Consider the following 18,095-nt stretch of genomic DNA (forward strand, 5'->3'; position numbering starts at 1 on the left):
GCAGGGGGAGGGCCGCATGGGGAGGCCTGCACGGGGAGGCAGCAGGGGGAGGCTGCATGGGGAGGCCGCACGGGGAGGCCGCATAGGGAGGCCGCAGAGGGAGGCCGCACGGGGAGGGCCGCACGGGGAGGCCTGCACGGAGAGGGCCGCACGGGGAGGCCTGCACGGGGAGGCCTGCACGGGGAGGCCGCAGGGGGAGGCCGCACGGGGAGGGCCGCAGGGGGAGGCCTGCAGGGGGAGGCCGCAGGGGGAGGGCTGCAGGGGGAGGGCCGCACGGGGAGGCCTGCACGGGGAGGCAGCAGGGGGAGGGCCGCATGGGGAGGCCTGCACGGGGAGGCAGCAGGGGGAGGCTGCATGGGGAGGCCGCAGGGGGAGGGCCGCACGGGGAGGGCCGCAGGGGGAGGCCGCACGGGGAGGGCCGCACGGGGAGGCCTGCACGGGGAGGCCGCAGGGGGAGGCCGCACGGGGAGGGCCGCACGGGGAGGCCTGCACGGGGAGGCCGCACGGGGAGGGCCGCACGGGGAGGCAGCAGGGGGAGGCTGCACGGGGAGGCCGCAGGGGGAGGGCCGCACGGGGAGGCTGCACGGGGGAGGCCGCACGGGGAGGCCGCAGAGGGAGGCCGCACGGGGAGGGCCGCACGGGGAGGCTGCACGGGGGAGGCCGCACGGGGAGGCCGCACGGGGAGGCAGCACGGGGAGGCCGCAGAGGGAGGCCGCACGGGGAGGGCCGCACGGGGAGGCCTGCAGGAAGCTCCCGCTTTGGACCAGCGCGCCCTGGCCTTGGCGGCCACCTGGGCCAGCGCAACAGCCGGCGGGATCTCCCTGATGTCCACTCCCTGTCCAAGCCCACCGCCCCGGCCCCGGGCAGCGGGCGCACGGCCCACGCAGGCCTCGCAGGGCAGCGAGCCTCTCGGGGAGCCGCAGGCGTGACCGACACTCGCACGGCGGGCCCCCTCCGGACGCCACCGGGCCGGAAGCTGGCCCGCCCCGCCGCGGGCCCCGCCCACCGCCGCTCCGCCTCTCACTGGCTCGCGTCCGGCCGAGCCCCGGAAGGCCCCGCCCCTCCGGCGTGTGCTTGGCTGGCTTCCCGAGAGCCCCGCCCCCGTGAGCGTCACTTCCGGGCAGGGAGGCGGAAGGACGCGGCGAGGGGCCGGCGCGCTGACCTGTCGCTGGGGCTCCCGGCTCCGCGCCTGGGCACTGCGAGCTGCGCTCGATGGGCGGCCGCTGGCCGCGGGGCCCGACGGGGTCCACCGGCTGAGCCCGCCCGCCCGCCGCCCGCCGCCCGCCGTGCAGGACCCCAGCCCCGCGCCATGACGGCCGCTGCCGCCTCCAACTGGGGGCTCATCACCAACATCGTCAACAGCATCGTGGGGGTCAGCGTCCTCACCATGCCCTTCTGCTTCAAGCAGGTGAGTCCGCGCGCCGGGACGCCGGGCCACGTGGCCCCGTCCAGGCTGTGGTGGGCACAGACGGCGCGCGCTGCCCCCGGAGGTCGCCCAGGAAGCGCAGCCTTGCAGCAGGAAGTGTGTGGCGCTGTGACATCCAGTTTTCTTAGTTACTTCGTTTGCGCGTCAGACACGGAGGGCCCCCACCTGCTGCTTCACTCTCCGAGTGGCTGAGCGACCGACGCGAAGCCAGGAGCTTCTTTCCGGTCTCCCACACGAGTGCGGGGTCCCGAGGCTTCGGTCCGTCCCCTGCTGCTTTCCCAGACCCCGAGCAGGGAGCCGGATGGGAAGTGAAGCAGCCGGGACTCAGGCCTGTGTCCACATGGGTGCTGGTGCTGCGGGCTGAGGCTTGGCTTGGCTCGCTTTCCAGGGACGGGGTCCACAGCCTCTGGGTGAGGCTGGGCAACTGCTCTTGTCAGGATGCACTCTGGAAGCTCACCGTGGCCACTGCTTCCAGGGCCTGGGCAGCGTGGGCCGGGTGGAGGGGCTCTGGGGCAGCACGGGCCAAGCAGAGGGGCAGGCTGCGGAGGGGTGCGTGGGGAAGTGCGGGCCTGCGTCTCCCGCGCCTGTCTCCCCGTGCAGTGTGGCATCGTCCTGGGCGCCCTGCTGCTGGCCTTCTGCGCCTGGATGACGCATGAGTCGTGCATGTTCCTGGTGAAGGCTGCCAGCCTCAGCAAGCGCAGGACCTACGCCGGCCTGGGTGAGCCCCGCGGGTCCCCCTGCCTTGTCAGCTGCTTCCTCCCCCGTGTTCCGACCACGACGCACAGACCAGTGCTTCCGGCACTGTAAGATTTGTTTATTAGAAAGGTCAAGTTCACAGAGACAGGGAGAGAGACCTTCTGTTTGCTGGTTCATTTCCCAGATGGCTACACTGAGCAGGTCTGGTCCAGAGCCAGGAGCCCTGTCTCCCATGCAGATGCAGGGGCCCAAGGCTCGGGCCATCCGCCACTCCCTTCCCAGGCTACAGCAGAGACCTGAGTCGTGCCCACACTACCTGCTACACCACACTGCCAGCCCTGTCTGCTCCTCAAAGGCTTTTGGGCAGTGTGTTTTTTTTTTAAATGTAATTCTAGAAAATGGATGATCACTCACACTTTAGAACTCAAGTGACGTGGAGGGGTCTGCGGACACAGGTTCCTGACAGCAGGGTGCATACCTGCCGCTGAGGGCACGTGGTCCTGGGACTGTCCAGTACCTGGCCGCCCTCTGCTCCCACTCACTATGCCTGTGAGCAGCCAGGTCGAGGGCTGCGCTGCCCCACCCCGCCCATCTCCATCTGTCTTCGTCCTCCCTCCTGGAGCAGGTGTCTGGGTAGCTTGCCTGCAGGGTACACTTCCTCCTCAGGGTTCTGCCCGTCCCACCATGGCCCTGGACATTTGGCGTGGGTGCTGGTAGGCTGACAGGAGCCCTGAGCCTTCCTGGCTGTGGTTGGCCATGAAGGGGAGAGGGATGGGTGGAGTCTGGGGGAGGGGTCTAGCGAAGCCCCAAGCTCCAGGCTGCTCCCACATTCAGTCAAGGCACCCATGGTCAGTTAGGGTGCCCACGGTTGGTGAGGGCAGCCATGGTCGGTCACTACGCCCACAGTCTGTCACTACACCTGTGGTCGGTCAGGGCAGCCACAGTCTGTCACTATGCCCACAGTCGATCAGGGCAGCAACGGTCGGTCACTACGCCCACAGTCAGCCACTATGCCCACGGTCTGTCATTATGCCCACAGTCGATCACTATACCCATAGTCGGTCGCTACGCCCACAGTTGGTCACTGCGCCCAGAGTCAGTCACTATGCCCACGGTCGGTCAGGGCGCCCATGGTCAGTCACAGTACTCTGCGAGGTGTTGGCACGAAGTAGCAGCAGTGGCTTCTGCCTGGAGTGCCCAGGAGGCCTTATCAGCCCTGACCGTGACCCTGACCCAGCCTGCGTCCCAGCAGCCCCAGGCGGCTGCTCCCAGAGGACGTCCCGTGGGTTCCTGAACAGAGGCTGGTGGCAGGGCCCTGTGGGCCGTGACGGGCTGGCCACCTGGCTATTCTTGGAAAGCTCCTGAGCAGCCTGACTGGTTTGGCTAGGTGGAGTCCCCAGCCCCTCCCTGGAGACCTGGGCACTGCTGCGGAGTCCCAGGTGGAGCATGCTGACGCGGGCAGCCCTTCCTGGTTCCTTGCCGAACCAGAGGGAGCCGAGACGCCTGGCACTGCCTCTTCCCCTCCTCCTCGGCTCCCAACGCCTGGCAGAGCTGCTCTCTGTGCCCCAGTGCTGTGGCTGAGCCCAGCTGGGCCGGCAGGTGCTCCACCACTGTGCGGCCAGTGGGCCGTCTGTGGGCCTTGGGCCAGCTGTTGGGTGAGGAGGTGGGTGCGCGGCTTCATGCAGCCCTGGAGGGGCCTGGGAAGTGGGGACGGTCCCAGACTGGCCGGGCAGGCCGCATGACCTCGTGGACTCTCCCTGTTTTTGTTTTTTTTTTTTTTAAGATTTTATTTTACTTTTTTTTTTAAAGATTTATTTTTATTACAAATTCAGATATACAGAGAGGAGGAGAGACAGAGAAGATCTTCCATCCGATGATTCACTCCCCAAGTGAGCCGCAACGGGCCGGTGCGCACCAATCCGATGCCGGGAACCAGGAAGCTCTTCCAGGTCTCCCACACGGGTGCAGGGTCCCAATGCATTGGGCCGTCCTCGACTGCTTTCCCAGGCCACAAGCAGGGAGCTGGATGGGAAGTGGAGCTGCCGGGATTAGAACCGGCGCCCATATGGGATCCTGGGGCGTTCAAGGCGAGGACTTCAGCTGCTAGGCCACACTGCCGGGCCCAAGATTTTATTTATTTTTTATTGGAAAGGCAGATATACAGAGAGGAGGAGAGACAGAGAGGAAGATCCGTCCGATGATTCACTCCCCAAGTGAGCTGGATGGGAGGTAGGGCTGTCGGGGTTAGAACCAGCACCCATATGGGATCACAGCGTGTTCACAGCGAGGACTTTAACCACTATGCTATCGCACCAGGCCCTGTTTTGATTTTTTTTGAAAGATTTATTACTTTACTTGAAAATCTGTGAGAGAGCAGGACCTATCCACTGGCTGACTCCCCAAGTAGGTGCAACGGGCAGAGCTGAGCCGATCCGAAGCCAGGAGCTTTTTGCAGGTCTCTGACACGGGCGCAGGGTCCCAAGGCTTTGGGCCGTCCTCTGCTGCTCTCCCAGGCAGGGAGCCGGATGGGAAGTGGGGCAGCTGGACTCAAACCCGCATCTATATGAGATGTGGACACTGTAGGTGGGGGATTAGCCAGCATGCCAGCCCGTTTCTCATTTTACTGAGTGGAACCCCACCTGCTGTTGCTGTCTTGCTTTGTGACTCGTGGACAGAGGAGTGTGGGCGTGGGTTAAAGCCCCTGTGAGGCCTGCAGGAGCCCAACTGCAGGTGGTGTGCCCGGGCCGCGTGCTGACGATGCTGTCTCGCCCCACAGCATTGCACGCGCACGGGAAGGCAGGGAAGATGCTCGTGGAGACCAGGTAAGGGCTGGGGGCGGGGCGCCCGGGGCGCTCTGAAGAGCTGCCCTGCCCCGTGGTGCCCTGCTCCATGACCCCTCCATGCCAGAGATGTAAGCTTGGGGGTCTGGGGTCTGTGAGCAGCTCCCTGTCCCCATGGTGCCACGTTCGCCTGCTCTGAGTCAGGGTTCAAGATGATGGTGTGCCGGCAGCGGCACTTGCAGGCTTCTGAGTTAGACGCAGACCTGCGAAGTGGGGGGCCGCGGCTGGGGTTCCCCCACTTGCCTGACGCTGCAGGGCCTGTTGGGCTCCATCCTGCATCCGCGAGGGGAGGCCTGGGGTGGCGGGGCCCCGGCCCCTTGCTCGGCGTCCCACGTGTCCCCGTTTCCCCCAGCATGATCGGGCTGATGCTGGGCACCTGTATTGCCTTCTATGTCGTCATCGGCGACCTGGGCTCCAGCTTCTTTGCTCGACTGTTTGGGTTCCAGGTGAGGCGGTGCACTTGGTCGCTGCTGCGGCACCTCCCGTAAGCCACCCTCTCCCACGGAAGCTGGGGTCGGGGGAGGCTTGCCTTGCCGTCCCGGGGTGCTGCCGCCCGGTGCTGGCAGAGGGAGTGTGAGCCCGGGACCAGCCCCTGGTCAGGCAGGGACACTGGGAGCCTCAGGGACGCACAGAGGATCCGCTCGTGGGTCCGCTCTGCAGGCCGGCCAGGACTGGCTGGGCTGGGCTGAGCTGGGAGCTTCAGGCTCCATCCGGGTCTGCCATGTGGGGTGGTGCAGGCACTTGGGCCGTCGTCCCCTGCCTTCCAGGTGCAGTAGCTGAGGCCAGATCAGGGCCTGATGTGCACTGTGCCCCGCACCTGTCCCGGGATCCCGTGTGGCTTGTAGGCCGAGCGCCCTTCCTGAGGGTCCTTGGCAGGGCTGTCAGGGTCTGAGGGAGCCCTGGATCCCCTGCCCTGCGCTGCCACAGCCTGTCTCAGCCAGCACTGGCCTGGGCCCCTGAGGCTGCCTTCCACTGTGCGGTCAGAGCCCTGGGGTGGGTAGGGCCCTGCTGGAGGACAGCTGAGCACTGGGCCGTGTGCTCTCGGAGCCTCTGACCGCGGGCGCCCGGCCTGGCGCTGCCTGGCAGGTGACGGGCACCTTCCGCGTGCTGCTGCTATTCGCCGTCTCGCTGTGCATTGTGCTGCCTCTCAGCCTGCAGAGGAACGTCATGGCCTCCGTCCAGTCCTTCAGCGCCATGGCCCTCATCTTCTACGCCATCTTCATGGGTGTGGTGAGTACTGCGAGAGGCTCCCGACGGCCCACCTGCACCCTGCTGCAGCACTGCCCTGCACCCCGGTGCTGACCTGCCCCTCCTGTCCCTCCTGTCCCCTCCGGTCCCTCTACAGATGGTTCTGTCCTCGTTCAAGCACGGCCTCTTTGGCGGGCAGTGGCTGCAGCGCGTCAGCTATGTGCGCTGGGAAGGCGTCTTCCGCTGTATCCCCATCTTTGGCATGTCTTTCGCCTGTCAGTCGTAAGTGCTCTGCCCTTGACCGTGGGGCGCCACCACCTTGGGGAGAGGGTCTGCTAGACCTAGCTGCTCGGGCACAAGCCCACTGGAGCCATGTTGCTGGGCCTCCTTGTGCTACTGTCTGCCACGGTCCCTGAGAGTGGCTGCTGTGGGGAACCTGGGGCCTTGAAGACCCAAGTGGAAGTCGCCAGTGTCAGCTGCAGGTTGCTGTGCGATGGTGAGAGTATGTGTGCATAGGTGTGTGACCTAGTGTGAGCATGCCAGTGAGGGGTTGTACAAGCATGTGAGAATGAAAGCAAGTGAGAATGGGGGAGTGCGTGCACACAGGAGTGTGAGTGAGTGAGTGTGAGTGAGGGAGTGTGAGTGTGAGTGAGGGAGTGTGAGTGAGTGTGAGTGAGGGAGTGTGAGTGAGTGTGAGGGAGTGAGTGAGGGAGTGTGAGTGAGGGAGTGTGAGTGAGTGTGAGTGAGGGAGTGTGAGTGAGTGTGAGTGAGGGAGTGTGAGTGAGTGTGAGGGAGTGAGTGAGGGAGTGTGAGTGAGTGAGGGAGTGTGAGTGAGGGAGTGTGAGTGAGGGAGTGTGAGTGAGGGAGTGCGTGCACACAGGAGTGTGAGTGAGGGAGTGTGAGTGAGGGAGTGTGAGTGTGAGTGAGGGAGTGTGAGTGAGTGTGAGTGAGGGAGTGTGAGTGAGTGTGAGGGAGTGAGTGAGGGAGTGTGAGTGAGGGAGTGTGAGTGAGTGTGAGTGAGGGAGTGTGAGTGTGAGTGAGGGAGTGTGAGGGAGTGTGAGGGAGTGAGTGAGGGAGTGTGAGTGAGGGAGTGTGAGTGAGGGAGTGTGAGTGAGGGAGTGCGTGCACACAGGAGTGTGAGTGAGGGAGTGTGAGTGAGTGTGAGTGAGGGAGTGTGAGTGAGTGTGAGTGAGTGTGAGTGAGGGAGTGAGTGTGAGTGAGGGAGTGTGAGTGAGTGTGAGTGAGGGAGTGTGAGTGAGTGTGAGTGAGGGAGTGTGAGGGAGTGTGAGTGAGGGAGTGTGAGTGAGTGTGAGTGAGGGAGTGAGTGAGGGAGTGTGCACACAGCTGTGTGAGTGCGGATAGGCATGTGAGAGAGTGTGGGTTTGTGAGAGAATGCGTGTGCAGACGGCTTGGCGGGGGAGTGGCTTTCCTACTGTCATGGCGACTTGTGGTCAGCCGGCTGAGCAGAGGTGTGGACATGGTGCGTTTGGCATTGAGCTGGCACCATGGCCCCCACCCTGCCTGCTGTGGCCACTGGGTGTGGCCGACCAGCGGGGCACGGCTGCAGCCTTGTCTGGGGTGCCACTCAGGCCTCCTTACCAGGGTCCCCCCGAGCACACTCTGGCCTTCCAGCTGAGGTCCCTGTGTGTCCCTGGGCACTGCAGGCTCGTTACCCACCTGTTTTGCCACAATAAATCGCAGTCAGACGGGCTGGTGGCCTGGGGTGGCTGTTGGTGCTCTTGTAAGCTTGGGGTCCATAGCTACCCAGTGTGCCTCCCCACCCCTGCAGAGTGCACCCCATGTGTGCCTCCTCACCCCTGCAGAGTGCACCACAGTGTGCCTCCCCACCCCTGCAGAGCGCACCCCATGTGTGCCTTCCCACCCCTGCAGAGCGCACCCCCAGTCTCTCTTTTGCCTCCTCCCTCCAGAGGGCTGGAATATGGTCCCTCTGCCTTGGCAGAGAGGCTGCCAGACTTAGGCAGGTGGGTAAGCAGCAGTCTGGGTCTCCACTGCTGGCACCTGCGACCAGGCTGAAGGCTTGGTCAGCTCGGGGACGCTCCAGCTGGCCCAGGCTGGGAGGCTGCAGGCTGCGGGTGGGGCCTGGCCAGCCTTCCTCTGGCTCTGCCATTGCCTTGCCGGCCTAGCGGGACAGGCCCTGATACTGTGCTGAGCGGGGTTGCCCCAGTGGTGGGGCACACCTCCACGTCCTGGCGTGCTGGCCCCAGCCCTGGGACTCTGCTTGAAGTAGCCATCCCCCACAGCCAGGTCCTGCCCACCTACGACAGCCTGGACGAGCCGTCGGTGAAGACCATGAGCTCCATATTCGCCTCCTCCCTCAATGTGGTCACCACCTTCTATGTCCTGGTGAGTGCCCTCCCCTGCCCTGCAGCACTGGGCCGCCCTGTGGGCTCTCACCCCACACTACAGCAGGGGTCCCTGCAGCTGCTCTGCCCATGCCCTTGTGGACAGGTTTATCTGTTTATGCATGTGACAGCGGCCTGCTCCCACCCCAGTACCCACAGGAGCAGGGCTGGGCCCCGTGACAGCCAGGAGCTCCCGCCGGCTCTCCTGTGTGGGTGCGGGCACTCAAGCTGTTGCTCCCAGGGCATCTCAGCAGGGTGCTGCTCACAAGTGCATTAGCCGGGACATGAACCCACACCCCGATACTGGATGCTGGAGTCCCAGGGCAGCCGCTTAGCTCAGCAAGCCCCAACATGAGCCCCCCTGAGGGGGCTGGGTACACTCTGGAGGCCCCTGCCCGGCCCTGGGGCCCAGTGGGCGAGCGTTCATGGCAGCCGTCACATCCCCGGCAGGTGGGCTTCTTCGGTTACGTCAGCTTCACGGAGGCCACGGCTGGCAACGTGCTGCTGCACTTCCCCTCCAACCTGGTGACAGAGATGATCCGAGTGGGCTTCGTGATGTCCGTGGCTGTGGGCTTCCCCATGATGATCCTGCCCTGCAGGCAGGCGCTCAACACGCTGCTGTTCGAGCAGCAGGTGAGTCGCCAGGCATGCTGGCTAGGGGCCGTCGGGGGTCGCTGGGCCTGCTGGCCTCTGTTACCTGTAAACAAGCCGCGGCCAAAACCACACCTGTCCGTGAGCTCCAAGTTAGAGCTCTTCTGCCAGATGGCCTCCGTGGCCGGGCCAGGGCTGGGTCACTCCCAGACGGCCTCCGGGCCAGGCTGGAGCCAGGCATCCTTGCAGGTCTCTCATGCAGGGACCTGAGCCCTGGGGCCGTCCTCTGCTGCTTTCCTGATGTGTGAGCAGGGTGCTGGATGGCAAATGAGCAGCTGGCACTGGAACCAGCGCCAACATGGATATGCTTCACCCACTCACTGCGCCACATTGCCATTCTCTTAAGATGAAACCTTTCTGTATAGGTTAAAAAAAAAAAAAAGAAACAACTTTGGAAAGTAGCCCAGAACAGGGGGCTGGAGCCCCAGGGGCCTTCAGCTGGGCCTTGGTCGTGGTGACGTTGCAGCCAGCCCCTGGTCTGTACTTGGGCAGGGCACGATCAGGTCTGGCTGCTGCTGGCAGGGGATGCCGACAGTGCCGGGTCCAGCAGCCAGTCCCCGTGCTGTGGCTGTAGCCTCGGGGCCCGTGAGAGAGCTTGGTCTGCCGTCCACCTGCTGCTGTGTCCTCACTGTGGGGCCTCGGGGGTGGCCGGGACATGTGTTCCCTTGAGCTGCTCAGGCCATTGGGTCTTTGGTGGACCGCATGGCCACCGCGTCTTCCCAGGGCCCTTCCGCTGCCTGTCCTGCGGCACTCCAGCTGGTCGTGGCTGGCCAGGGCAGGGTGCAGGGCACTGGGACGCTAGCGGTCCAGCTGGGGGATGTATTCTTAGCAGCAGAGGGAGTGAAGCGGCTGGTGCCCTGCCATCTCATCCTCTGGCCTTTCCTGAGCGTTTCCTTCAGCAAGCCTCTGCTCCCTCAACTCTTACCCCTGACCTCACAGGAGACGCTCGCTGCTGTCTGTGTTGGGATGGGAGTGTCTGTCTCGTGGTGACATTGTCTGATATGGTCGTGCTGGGCAGAAGTCGGCATGTCTGTGGGCCAGCAGGGGAGGGCCCTGGCAGGAAGGAGGTGGCCGCCCCTGTGTCCTGTTAGCCGGTGTTCCGGGTAGCAGATGCATGGGCTTTCTGCTCTGGAAGGTTCTGCAGTGTCTCCTAGACTCGCTGTCTGAATCAGTCAGTCCTCCTCAGGGGGTGCTCCTGGTGGAGGGAGTTGTGTGTGCAGCTACCTGTGCACACCCGTGTCTGTGTGCACACCCATGTCTGTGTGTGCACCAGTGTCTGTGTGTGCTGGGTCTGCCTGTGCTTGGCGCATACCAGCGGTGGTGCTGCCCTGCCAGGTGAGCTCCCGCTGGCACTGCTGGGAGCGGGAGGGAGGGGACAGCCGTGCCTGGCGTGGACATGCACGTTTCCTCTTGCAGCAGAAGGACGGCACTTTTGCGGCTGGAGGCTACATGCCACCCCTGCGGTTCAAGGCGCTGACTCTCTCGGTGGTGTTTGGGACCATGCTCGGCGGCATCATGATCCCCAACGGTAAGAGGGAGCCCCGGCACCGCATCTCGCTTCTCTTGCCACGGAAAAGGCCGGGGTGCATGCTTGGCTCCTGGCCTGGGCCAGTCTATGGACACTCCTCTCTCCCTGCCTCCCGGCCCCTCACTCAGCTGCCTCTCTGTCCCCGCAGTGGAGACTGTGCTGGGCCTCACGGGTGCCACCATGGGAAGCCTCATCTGCTTCATCTGCCCAGCTCTGATCCACAGGAAGATCCACAAGAACGCATTCTCCTCGCAGGTGGGCCTGGGGCTTGGCTGTCCTGCCACGTGGGGCTGTGACCCTGCCGCCAGTGGGTTGGAGAGCTGGTGCCCTGGTCAGCTCCCAGCGTTGCCTAGTTTGCCCATGGTCTCTTCCTTCCTGCGGTCCTGAGGGCTCCCCCGTGACATCCGGGCTCTGTCGGCAGCGTCAGTCTATGGGGAGGCTCATGGGAGGTATGGCTGCCACGGGCCGGGTGTTGAGGCCACAACCCCTCATCCGCCAGTGACGAGTAGGCAGGTGGTCACAGAGGGTCGGCCCTCTGTTCCAGCTCCACTGGCGTGGTGCTTGATCCTAGAGTTGTGTGCTGTGTGCTGCCCGGCTCATGGTGCCCAGATTCCTGCCTGCTCCGCTCCCGGCACGCTTCTGTCGGAATCAGGCTGTGCTGTCCACGGTCCCCAGGCCGCCCTGCACTCCTCGGCCCTTCACTTACATCCAGGCAGCTGTTCTGTGCAGCTGGCCGCTGGCTGGGCTGCACCTGCCCCCCCGGAGCTGGGGCTGCTGACCCCTGGTATCCACTGTGAGGATGAGACCCTGGGCAGGGACCGAGGCATGCCAGTATGGAGTGGCTGGCTGTGCCAGCAGCTTTTTTTCTCCCAAGACTGATTTATCTAGGAACATTGTGACACAGTGGGTCAAGGTGGGTGGCTCCTAGGGGTGCCAGTTTGCGTTCCAGCTGCCTCAGTTCTGACGCAGGCAATTTGTTTTCTTGTTTGAAAGGCAGGATTACTTCCTGAAGGAGACACGGGGCCTAGGGAGCAGAGAGGGCATCGAGTTCGGTCTTCCGTCCTCTGGTCACTCCTCAAACGGCCACAGTGACTGTGGCTGGGCCATGCTCAAGTTGGGAGCCAAGAACTCCATAAAGGGCTCCTGTGGGCGTTAGAACCACTAGGCTCCGCGTGGTCACACCTCAGGACCGTGGCTGGGCACACATTAGGGGCGTGGCCTCCCCCTTGTCCAGTCGGCTGGTCAGGATGCTGGCCCTGGCCCACAGGTGGTGGGAGTGGCAGCACACCAAGGGCCACCCCATGAGAGCTGAGCAGCTGAGGGCCCTGGGTGACCTGGAGAAGTGGCCCTTGGAGCCCCAGGGTCTGGCAGGGGCCAAGGACTTGGTGCTCTGTGCCCTGCACATGGGGCACAGCGTCTGAGGGTGGCTGTGGGAAGGTGTGGGCCACACTAGTTGCTGAGCTGCTGCCCCAGGGTCTGGGGTTCATGTGCAGGGCTCCTGGTCGGCCACAAGGCTGGTGTGTGGGCTCGGCTGTCCCCAAGGTAGGTCCTGGACTAGGAGCTGGGTGCTCTGGTCTGGAGCCCCTCTAGGGCAGGGGCTGGCCTGGTACCATGGTTCTGGCTCTGAGTAGGTGGGTAGGACTTGACGTGCCCTGGACGGTGGCTTCAGGGCCACGGGACCTTGCCACATGCTTTGCTGGTGGCTGTGCACCAGGAGGTCGAGTTCTGAAGTTTCATCTCCCAGAACAGTGGGTCTGGCCTGTTTTCTCTTGTGTCGGCCTTGCATGGCCTAGGTGTGTCCGTCTCTGGGGGAATGTGTGGGTCCATCACATGTTGACCGAGCGCTGTGGTCCTGGTGCTGCTGGCACAGCTGGACAGATGGGAGCTGCTTCCTTCCTGCTTATACTCCGCCAGCTGTGGCCCACATGGACGGGGCGCAGCTCTACCCACGTGGCCTGAGGTCTGCCTCTGCCCACCGTAGCCCACGTGGGGGCCGGCCCTGCCTGCTGTGGCTCGTGTGGACCCAGGGGCTGCTCCAGGCTCAGTCCTATGTAACAGGGTGGGTGCCCACACTACCTGCTCTGCTCTGGAGGGCAGACAGCGTCATGGGTTGGTATCTGCTACTGTGAGGCTGTCTGCTCTGCCTCGCTCCCCACTGCACTCTGGACACACCCCTGGGCCCCTCATGCTGGGTAGCTAGGGGTCTCAGCAGCTGGGGACTGCCTATCCAGGGGGATGCTGGGACCCTGGGGACCTGCTGGGATGTGGGCAGCTGTGCCGTCATGCCCCGTGCTCTGTCCATCCCCCGGCTCCGTTCAGCGTGGCCACTGCTGGACCCTGAGGCATGCTGGGCCTGGCCTTGTGGCATTCCTGCAGGCGTGGGTTTTGGGGTAACTGAGCAAGAGCCACCTAGCCTGGAGCTGCCCTGGCCACTGCCTGTGTAGGTGCTGGCCTGTCCTGGAAGCCCACCCCTGCACTGCTGGGCCAGCTGTGGGAGCAGCCAGCATGGCCGGAGCTGCCAGGGGAGCTGCTTGGGGCTCCTCTGGGACAGGCCCGTGGGCAAGGAGACACCTGCAGGGTTAGGGGGCTGGAGCCCCCTCCTCCCTCCAGCCTCCCTCCCTCCCACTGCGTTCTGCAGCCCCAGTGCTCTGTGTGTTGAAGTGTGGGCCAGGATCCCTTCCAGGTGGGCAGCCAGCCGGTGCCCCCACGTGTTTCATGTGCAACACTACCCCAGGCTCCTCATGCCATGGCTGCTGGTGTTATGGCCTCTGGCTGACGCGTCCTCACTGACAGCTTTGTGCCAGTGACCGTGCGTGGGGCTCTGTCTCACACAGGTGGTGCTGTGGGTCGGCCTGGGCGTCCTGGTGGTCAGCACGCTCACCACTCTGTCTGTGAGCGAGGAGGCGCCTGTGGACTTGGCGGGGGCAGCTGCGGATGATCCGCTGGGAGGGGCTGCCGGCGGCATGAAGGCCAAGGAGGACGGGGCCCGGCTGGCAGGTGGGTGCCGGCTTGAGCTGCGTGCACGCGTGGGCGGGCTGTGGGGGGGGCGCTGGCTGTGAGCTGCGCGGCCTCCCGCGCCCCCTGGTGGAAATCGGCATCGCAGGGCGGGCGGCCCTAGCCGCGAGCCATCGGACGTGCGGTCAGCCGGGGTTTCTGCTCACAGTCCAGGACCCCGTCATCGACGGGGCTGTGGGCGAGGATGGCCGGCAGAAGCCAAAGCTGCCCGAGGGGCGAGGGGAGCCGGAGCAGGCCCAGATCAAGGGTCCCGTGGACGTGCCCGATGGAGTGGACACCAAGGAGAGGCTGGAAGCCGCCCAGCTGGACCGCCCGGAGCAGGGTGAGGCTGCAGCTGTGGTTGGGGGCAACACTCGGGCCGAGTCTGATTTCAGCCCTGCCACTGGAGCTGGTCCTCTCAGCTGTCCCTTGGGCCACAGCACCCGCTATGGGAGTCTGCCCATGGAGAGGGGCCCAGTCAGGGGTGGCCAGGAGGGAGATCCTCACCCACCCCGCCATTGGTGACTCGCAGGTGTCGCTGTGCCTTTGGGTGAGGCCCACCGCCACGAGCCACCTGTCCCTCACGACAAGGTGGTAGTGGACACCGGGGAAGATCAGGAAGGACCCGAGGGGAACAAGGTGCCCTCCCAGCTCATGGGGGCGCGGGCTGTGGCCCCAGAGCAGCAGCAGCAGCAGGAGCCTGAGGTGCCAGCGGCCAGGGAGGAAGTGGGCCATGTCCTGGAAGGTCCCCAGAAGGTTCCAGAAGCAAATAATCAGCCCGCTGTCCAGCCTGTGAAGGAGGACCCGGGGCACCGAGCAGCAGCCTCTGAGGAGCAGGCTTTGGCAGCAAGAGCAGGGGCCAAGGCAGAGGCTGTTGCCGCCCGAAGCCTGCGGGAGCCTGCAGACAGCGACCCTGGTGGGTGGCAGACACTCCTGGCGGGGCGGGGCGGGGGAGCCCCAGGGGCCTGTTGCGTGGGCAGAGGGGCAAGGTTAGCCCTGATGACTCTTGAGGCATTGCATCTGTGTGTACAGGTGTGCCTGCCGAAGGACCAGCACCCGGACAGCAGGCCGACGTGGACGGGGACCATGCGGGCAGCAAGCTGGAGGGTAAGCCAGGAGGACCTGCCACCCAGGAGCTGCGAGTGCCGCCCTGTGCCCGGCTGCCGTTGGTCTGCGTGATGCCCACTGTGATGCCGGGGGTCCCACAGCCTCCTCCATCACCCAGACTTGGGTCTCTGACCTCCTCGGCACCTGCAGGGTGTGGGGGTGGCTGCAGGGCCCTGGTCCTTGGGGCTCCTCGGGGCGTCTGGCTGTCCTTCCCTCGTGCTGTCTCCCTCCTGTCCTCTGCCTTCCCTGTCCCTCTGACCACCTCCTGTCTCTCTCTTCCCTGCCTGCCCTGGGACGGGACATGCAGCTGAAATTAAAAAGATCGTGGCAGGTATGCGGGCTTCCTGATGTCCTCTTGGCCAGGCCCCCACATGACCCTGTGCCCAAGACGGGGCTCCATCCCCTCCTGCAGCCTGTCCCCACGGGCTCTGGCTATAGGGTTCCATCTGCCCCAGGCAGGTTCCTACTGGATATGGTAGCTGCTCATCCCCCTCCCCTAGTCTTCCTGTGGGTAGGGGCTGCACAGGGAGGAGTTACCTGCCCATCCTGAGCCACTGACCGCGTGTGCAATCGGCCATGGGCTCCCTGGATGGGAGGAGGCTGTGGGAGTCCCTGTGGCGGCAGGGGCCCTGCTCCTGATGGAGCTTACTGCCAGTGAAAACTGGACTGAGCCCCGTCCAGGTTTGAGTGGCCTCGGGTCGGTGTGGGCTCCCCTGGTCCCAGCAGCTCCCAGGCACCCTTGCCCACCAGGTCCCTGTGTGTGTGTGGCAGTGCTGGCCTGGCCACACAGGTGCCCCTGCCGTAAGGGTTCTGATTGTCTCTGGTTCCCATCACAGGGCTCCAGGGGCTGGGGCCAATGCCTGGCCCCCCCCTGCTCACTCGTTCCCTGGCCCGTGAACCTCAGCCTGGCTGAAGTTGCTGGATGGGCGCTGGCCACTGGGGGTTCCCGAGGGTGTCCTGGGGCCCAACTCCCAAGCCCAGGTGAGTGTGAGGGACGGAGGCCTGGTGGCAGGTCCCCTGACGCTGGTCTCCCACCTCAGATGCAGGCCGGGCTGAGATGCTGGACCACGCCGTGCTGCTGCAGGTCATCAAAGAGCAGCAGGTGCAGCAGAAGCGGCTGCTGGACCAGCAGGAGAAGCTGCTGGCTGTCATAGAGGAGCAGCACAAGGAGATGCACCAGCAGAGGCGGGGCGATGAGGAGGGTGGGTCCCGGCAGGGTAAGTGGGGCTGCCCCGGGCGCAGGTGGGGGGGGGGAGGCCTGCCAGGTGACCTGTGCTGGCTGAGCTGGCGACTTCTGTTTGCAGCGGACACGCAGGCTGAACCTGGGGCTGCCGTGCCCACAAGCCAGGAGGAGGCCCCTGCAGGCCAGGCGGGAGAGACTGCGGAACAGCTCCCTTCACAGCCCGCTGTACCCGGGGAGCCGGAGCACAAGGGGCCCATCAGCAGAGAGCAGGCAGGCGCCCCCGACGCAGGGCCCCAGGCAGCCCAGGCCAGGCCTCTAGAAGGCTGGAAGGATGCGGGGGCTGGCGCTGTGCAAGAGCAGCACGTGCTGGGGCCAGACCCTGCTGGGCCCCAGGGCCTGCCTGCGCAGAGCCAAGACATCGCGGGTGGCCGGTCCCCGGAGAGGAAGAGGTCTGGGAAAGAGGCAGCCAGGCCCGCGGCCAGGGCAGAGGGGGACCGCAGGGGCCCGCTCGAGCAGGCCAGGCCGACTGGCCCAGCCCTGGTGCCTGGAGTGCGCCCGTCCAGCAGGTCGGAGGCTGCGGCTCCTCGGCCCCAGGCCGCACTGGGCCAGCCAGAGCAGCCGCCTGTGGCCCAGGTCAGACAGGAGGACCAGCAGCCGGGCCAGGGCGGTGCCCAGGAGGTGCCCGGTGGGGGTCACGCCCCCGCCCAAGAGCAGGCCAGGGCCAAGGAGGTCACTGCTGCCCAGGACTCTAAGCTGAGACTGGAGCCCGAGGACAAGCAGCCTGCCAACACCAGGGCCAACCAGGACCTGAAAGCACAGGCTGGCGTTGACCTGCGCAGAAGGCGGGACCTGGGCCGCGGGGAGCCGGCTGCCAGGGACGGAGTCGTGGTCAGCTTCCACGCCCTGCCCGATGTCCGGGGCGACGACTTACACGGCGCCCTGGACACTCAGCTCCGCCAGGCCGCGGGGGCGTCGCTGCACGTGGTGCAGGGCAGGCAGCTCAGCCAGTGGCCCCGGGCCCCGGAGGAGGAGGCCTGAGCAGGGCCTGGCTGTGCCACCAGGACCCGACCAGCGGCCGCGGCTTGTACTCACGCCCGGAGGACAGTGCCCCCTGCCCTCCGGCTTCCGACCAGTGTCCAGACTGGCCGGCCTTGCAGCCTCCCAGGCAGCTGCCCACGGGCCCAGCGGAGGCCCCCAGGGCGGGCATGGCTCAATAAACGCTTCTGCTGCACCTGCGCTCTCCTGGAGCCCTGGGCAGCGGGCAGCGCTGGCACAGCCACCCCTCACCACACTGGCTTGAAACAGACCTGCGAGATGAAAGCGGCCCGACATGGCTACCGGCCGGCCCGAGGGGGCTCCCTCCGGGGCTGGGGGAGGACAGGTCACCCGCGGGGCGGGGGCGGGGTGCCAGGCACGCCCGGGGGGCGCCCCCCGCCGCAGCCCGAGGCCCAGGGACGAGGCGACGCCAGAGGGCAGTGCCTGGGGTGACCCCGAGGGGACCTGCCGGTCATTTATTGGTACAAGTGGTCGCGGCGCACGGCAGGGGTCGAGGCGGGGTCCGCGGGTCCACGCGCGGGGAAGCGGCGGGCGGCGTCCTGCTGGCCTGCAAGGGAGGGCGTCCGCTCGCTGGGGAGGCCGGGCCCGCCGCCCGCCGCCCGCCCCGCGCACCTACCGCGGCCGCCACGCAGCTCCTCAGGGCCTCGAACTCGCGCACGCACAGGTCCCTGCCGAGGCGGCCGCCCGGGGCCGTGGACGCCCGCACGCACCGGCCGTAAGCCGCGGCCTGCGGAGGGACGTGCTGTGAGCAGGGCCGTCCCGCCGTCCCGGCCTCACCGCCGCCCCGCCGCCCCGCCGTCCCGCCGTCCCGGCCTCACCTCCGCCCCGCAGGCCGCCAGGCGCTCGGGGATCGAGCGCAGCCGACTTCGCACGCGCTCCCACACCGCCCGGTCCGCCGGCATCTTGGCCCGTCCTCTTCCGGCGTCCCGCGGCGCGATAGGCTGGCGCTCCCACCTTGAGCGCCTGCGATTGGCGGTTGTCCTCGTCTGTCTCCGGGTCAGGACTTCGGATTGGCTCAGGCTCAAGTTGTTTACGAGGCTGCGCTCGGGGCCCGTCCGCTCGC

The 18,095-nt window shown here is 65.8% G+C and overlaps 2 protein-coding genes across 2 annotated transcripts; one reads left to right on the forward strand and one right to left on the reverse strand.

Annotated features, from left to right (window-relative positions):
* The first annotated feature begins 1,226 nt into the window (after positions 1–1,226).
* SLC38A10 (solute carrier family 38 member 10) lies at positions 1,227–17,014 on the forward strand. The gene is made up of 17 exons (XM_058675694.1): positions 1,227–1,408; positions 2,027–2,144; positions 4,899–4,944; positions 5,315–5,408; positions 6,049–6,192; positions 6,308–6,432; positions 8,412–8,514; positions 8,964–9,146; positions 10,581–10,692; positions 10,841–10,947; positions 13,527–13,689; positions 13,856–14,029; positions 14,219–14,602; positions 14,719–14,793; positions 15,101–15,124; positions 15,834–15,995; positions 16,098–17,014. Exons 1-17 carry the CDS (start codon positions 1,310–1,312, stop codon positions 17,012–17,014), a joined length of 3,030 nt encoding a protein of 1,009 aa, XP_058531677.1. The 5' UTR covers positions 1,227–1,309.
* A 469-nt stretch (positions 17,015–17,483) lies between these two features.
* On the reverse strand, positions 17,484–17,998 carry NDUFAF8 (NADH:ubiquinone oxidoreductase complex assembly factor 8). Its single transcript, XM_058675695.1, has 3 exons — positions 17,851–17,998; positions 17,649–17,759; positions 17,484–17,579 (listed from the first exon to the last, which is right to left on the reverse strand). Exons 1-3 carry the CDS (start codon positions 17,932–17,934, stop codon positions 17,484–17,486), a joined length of 291 nt encoding a protein of 96 aa, XP_058531678.1. The 5' UTR covers positions 17,935–17,998.
* Between the last annotated feature and the right edge of the window lie 97 nt (positions 17,999–18,095).

This window comes from Ochotona princeps, chromosome 17 (assembly GCF_030435755.1).
Source record: "Ochotona princeps isolate mOchPri1 chromosome 17, mOchPri1.hap1, whole genome shotgun sequence".
Classification (NCBI taxonomy): Eukaryota; Metazoa; Chordata; class Mammalia; order Lagomorpha; family Ochotonidae; genus Ochotona; species Ochotona princeps.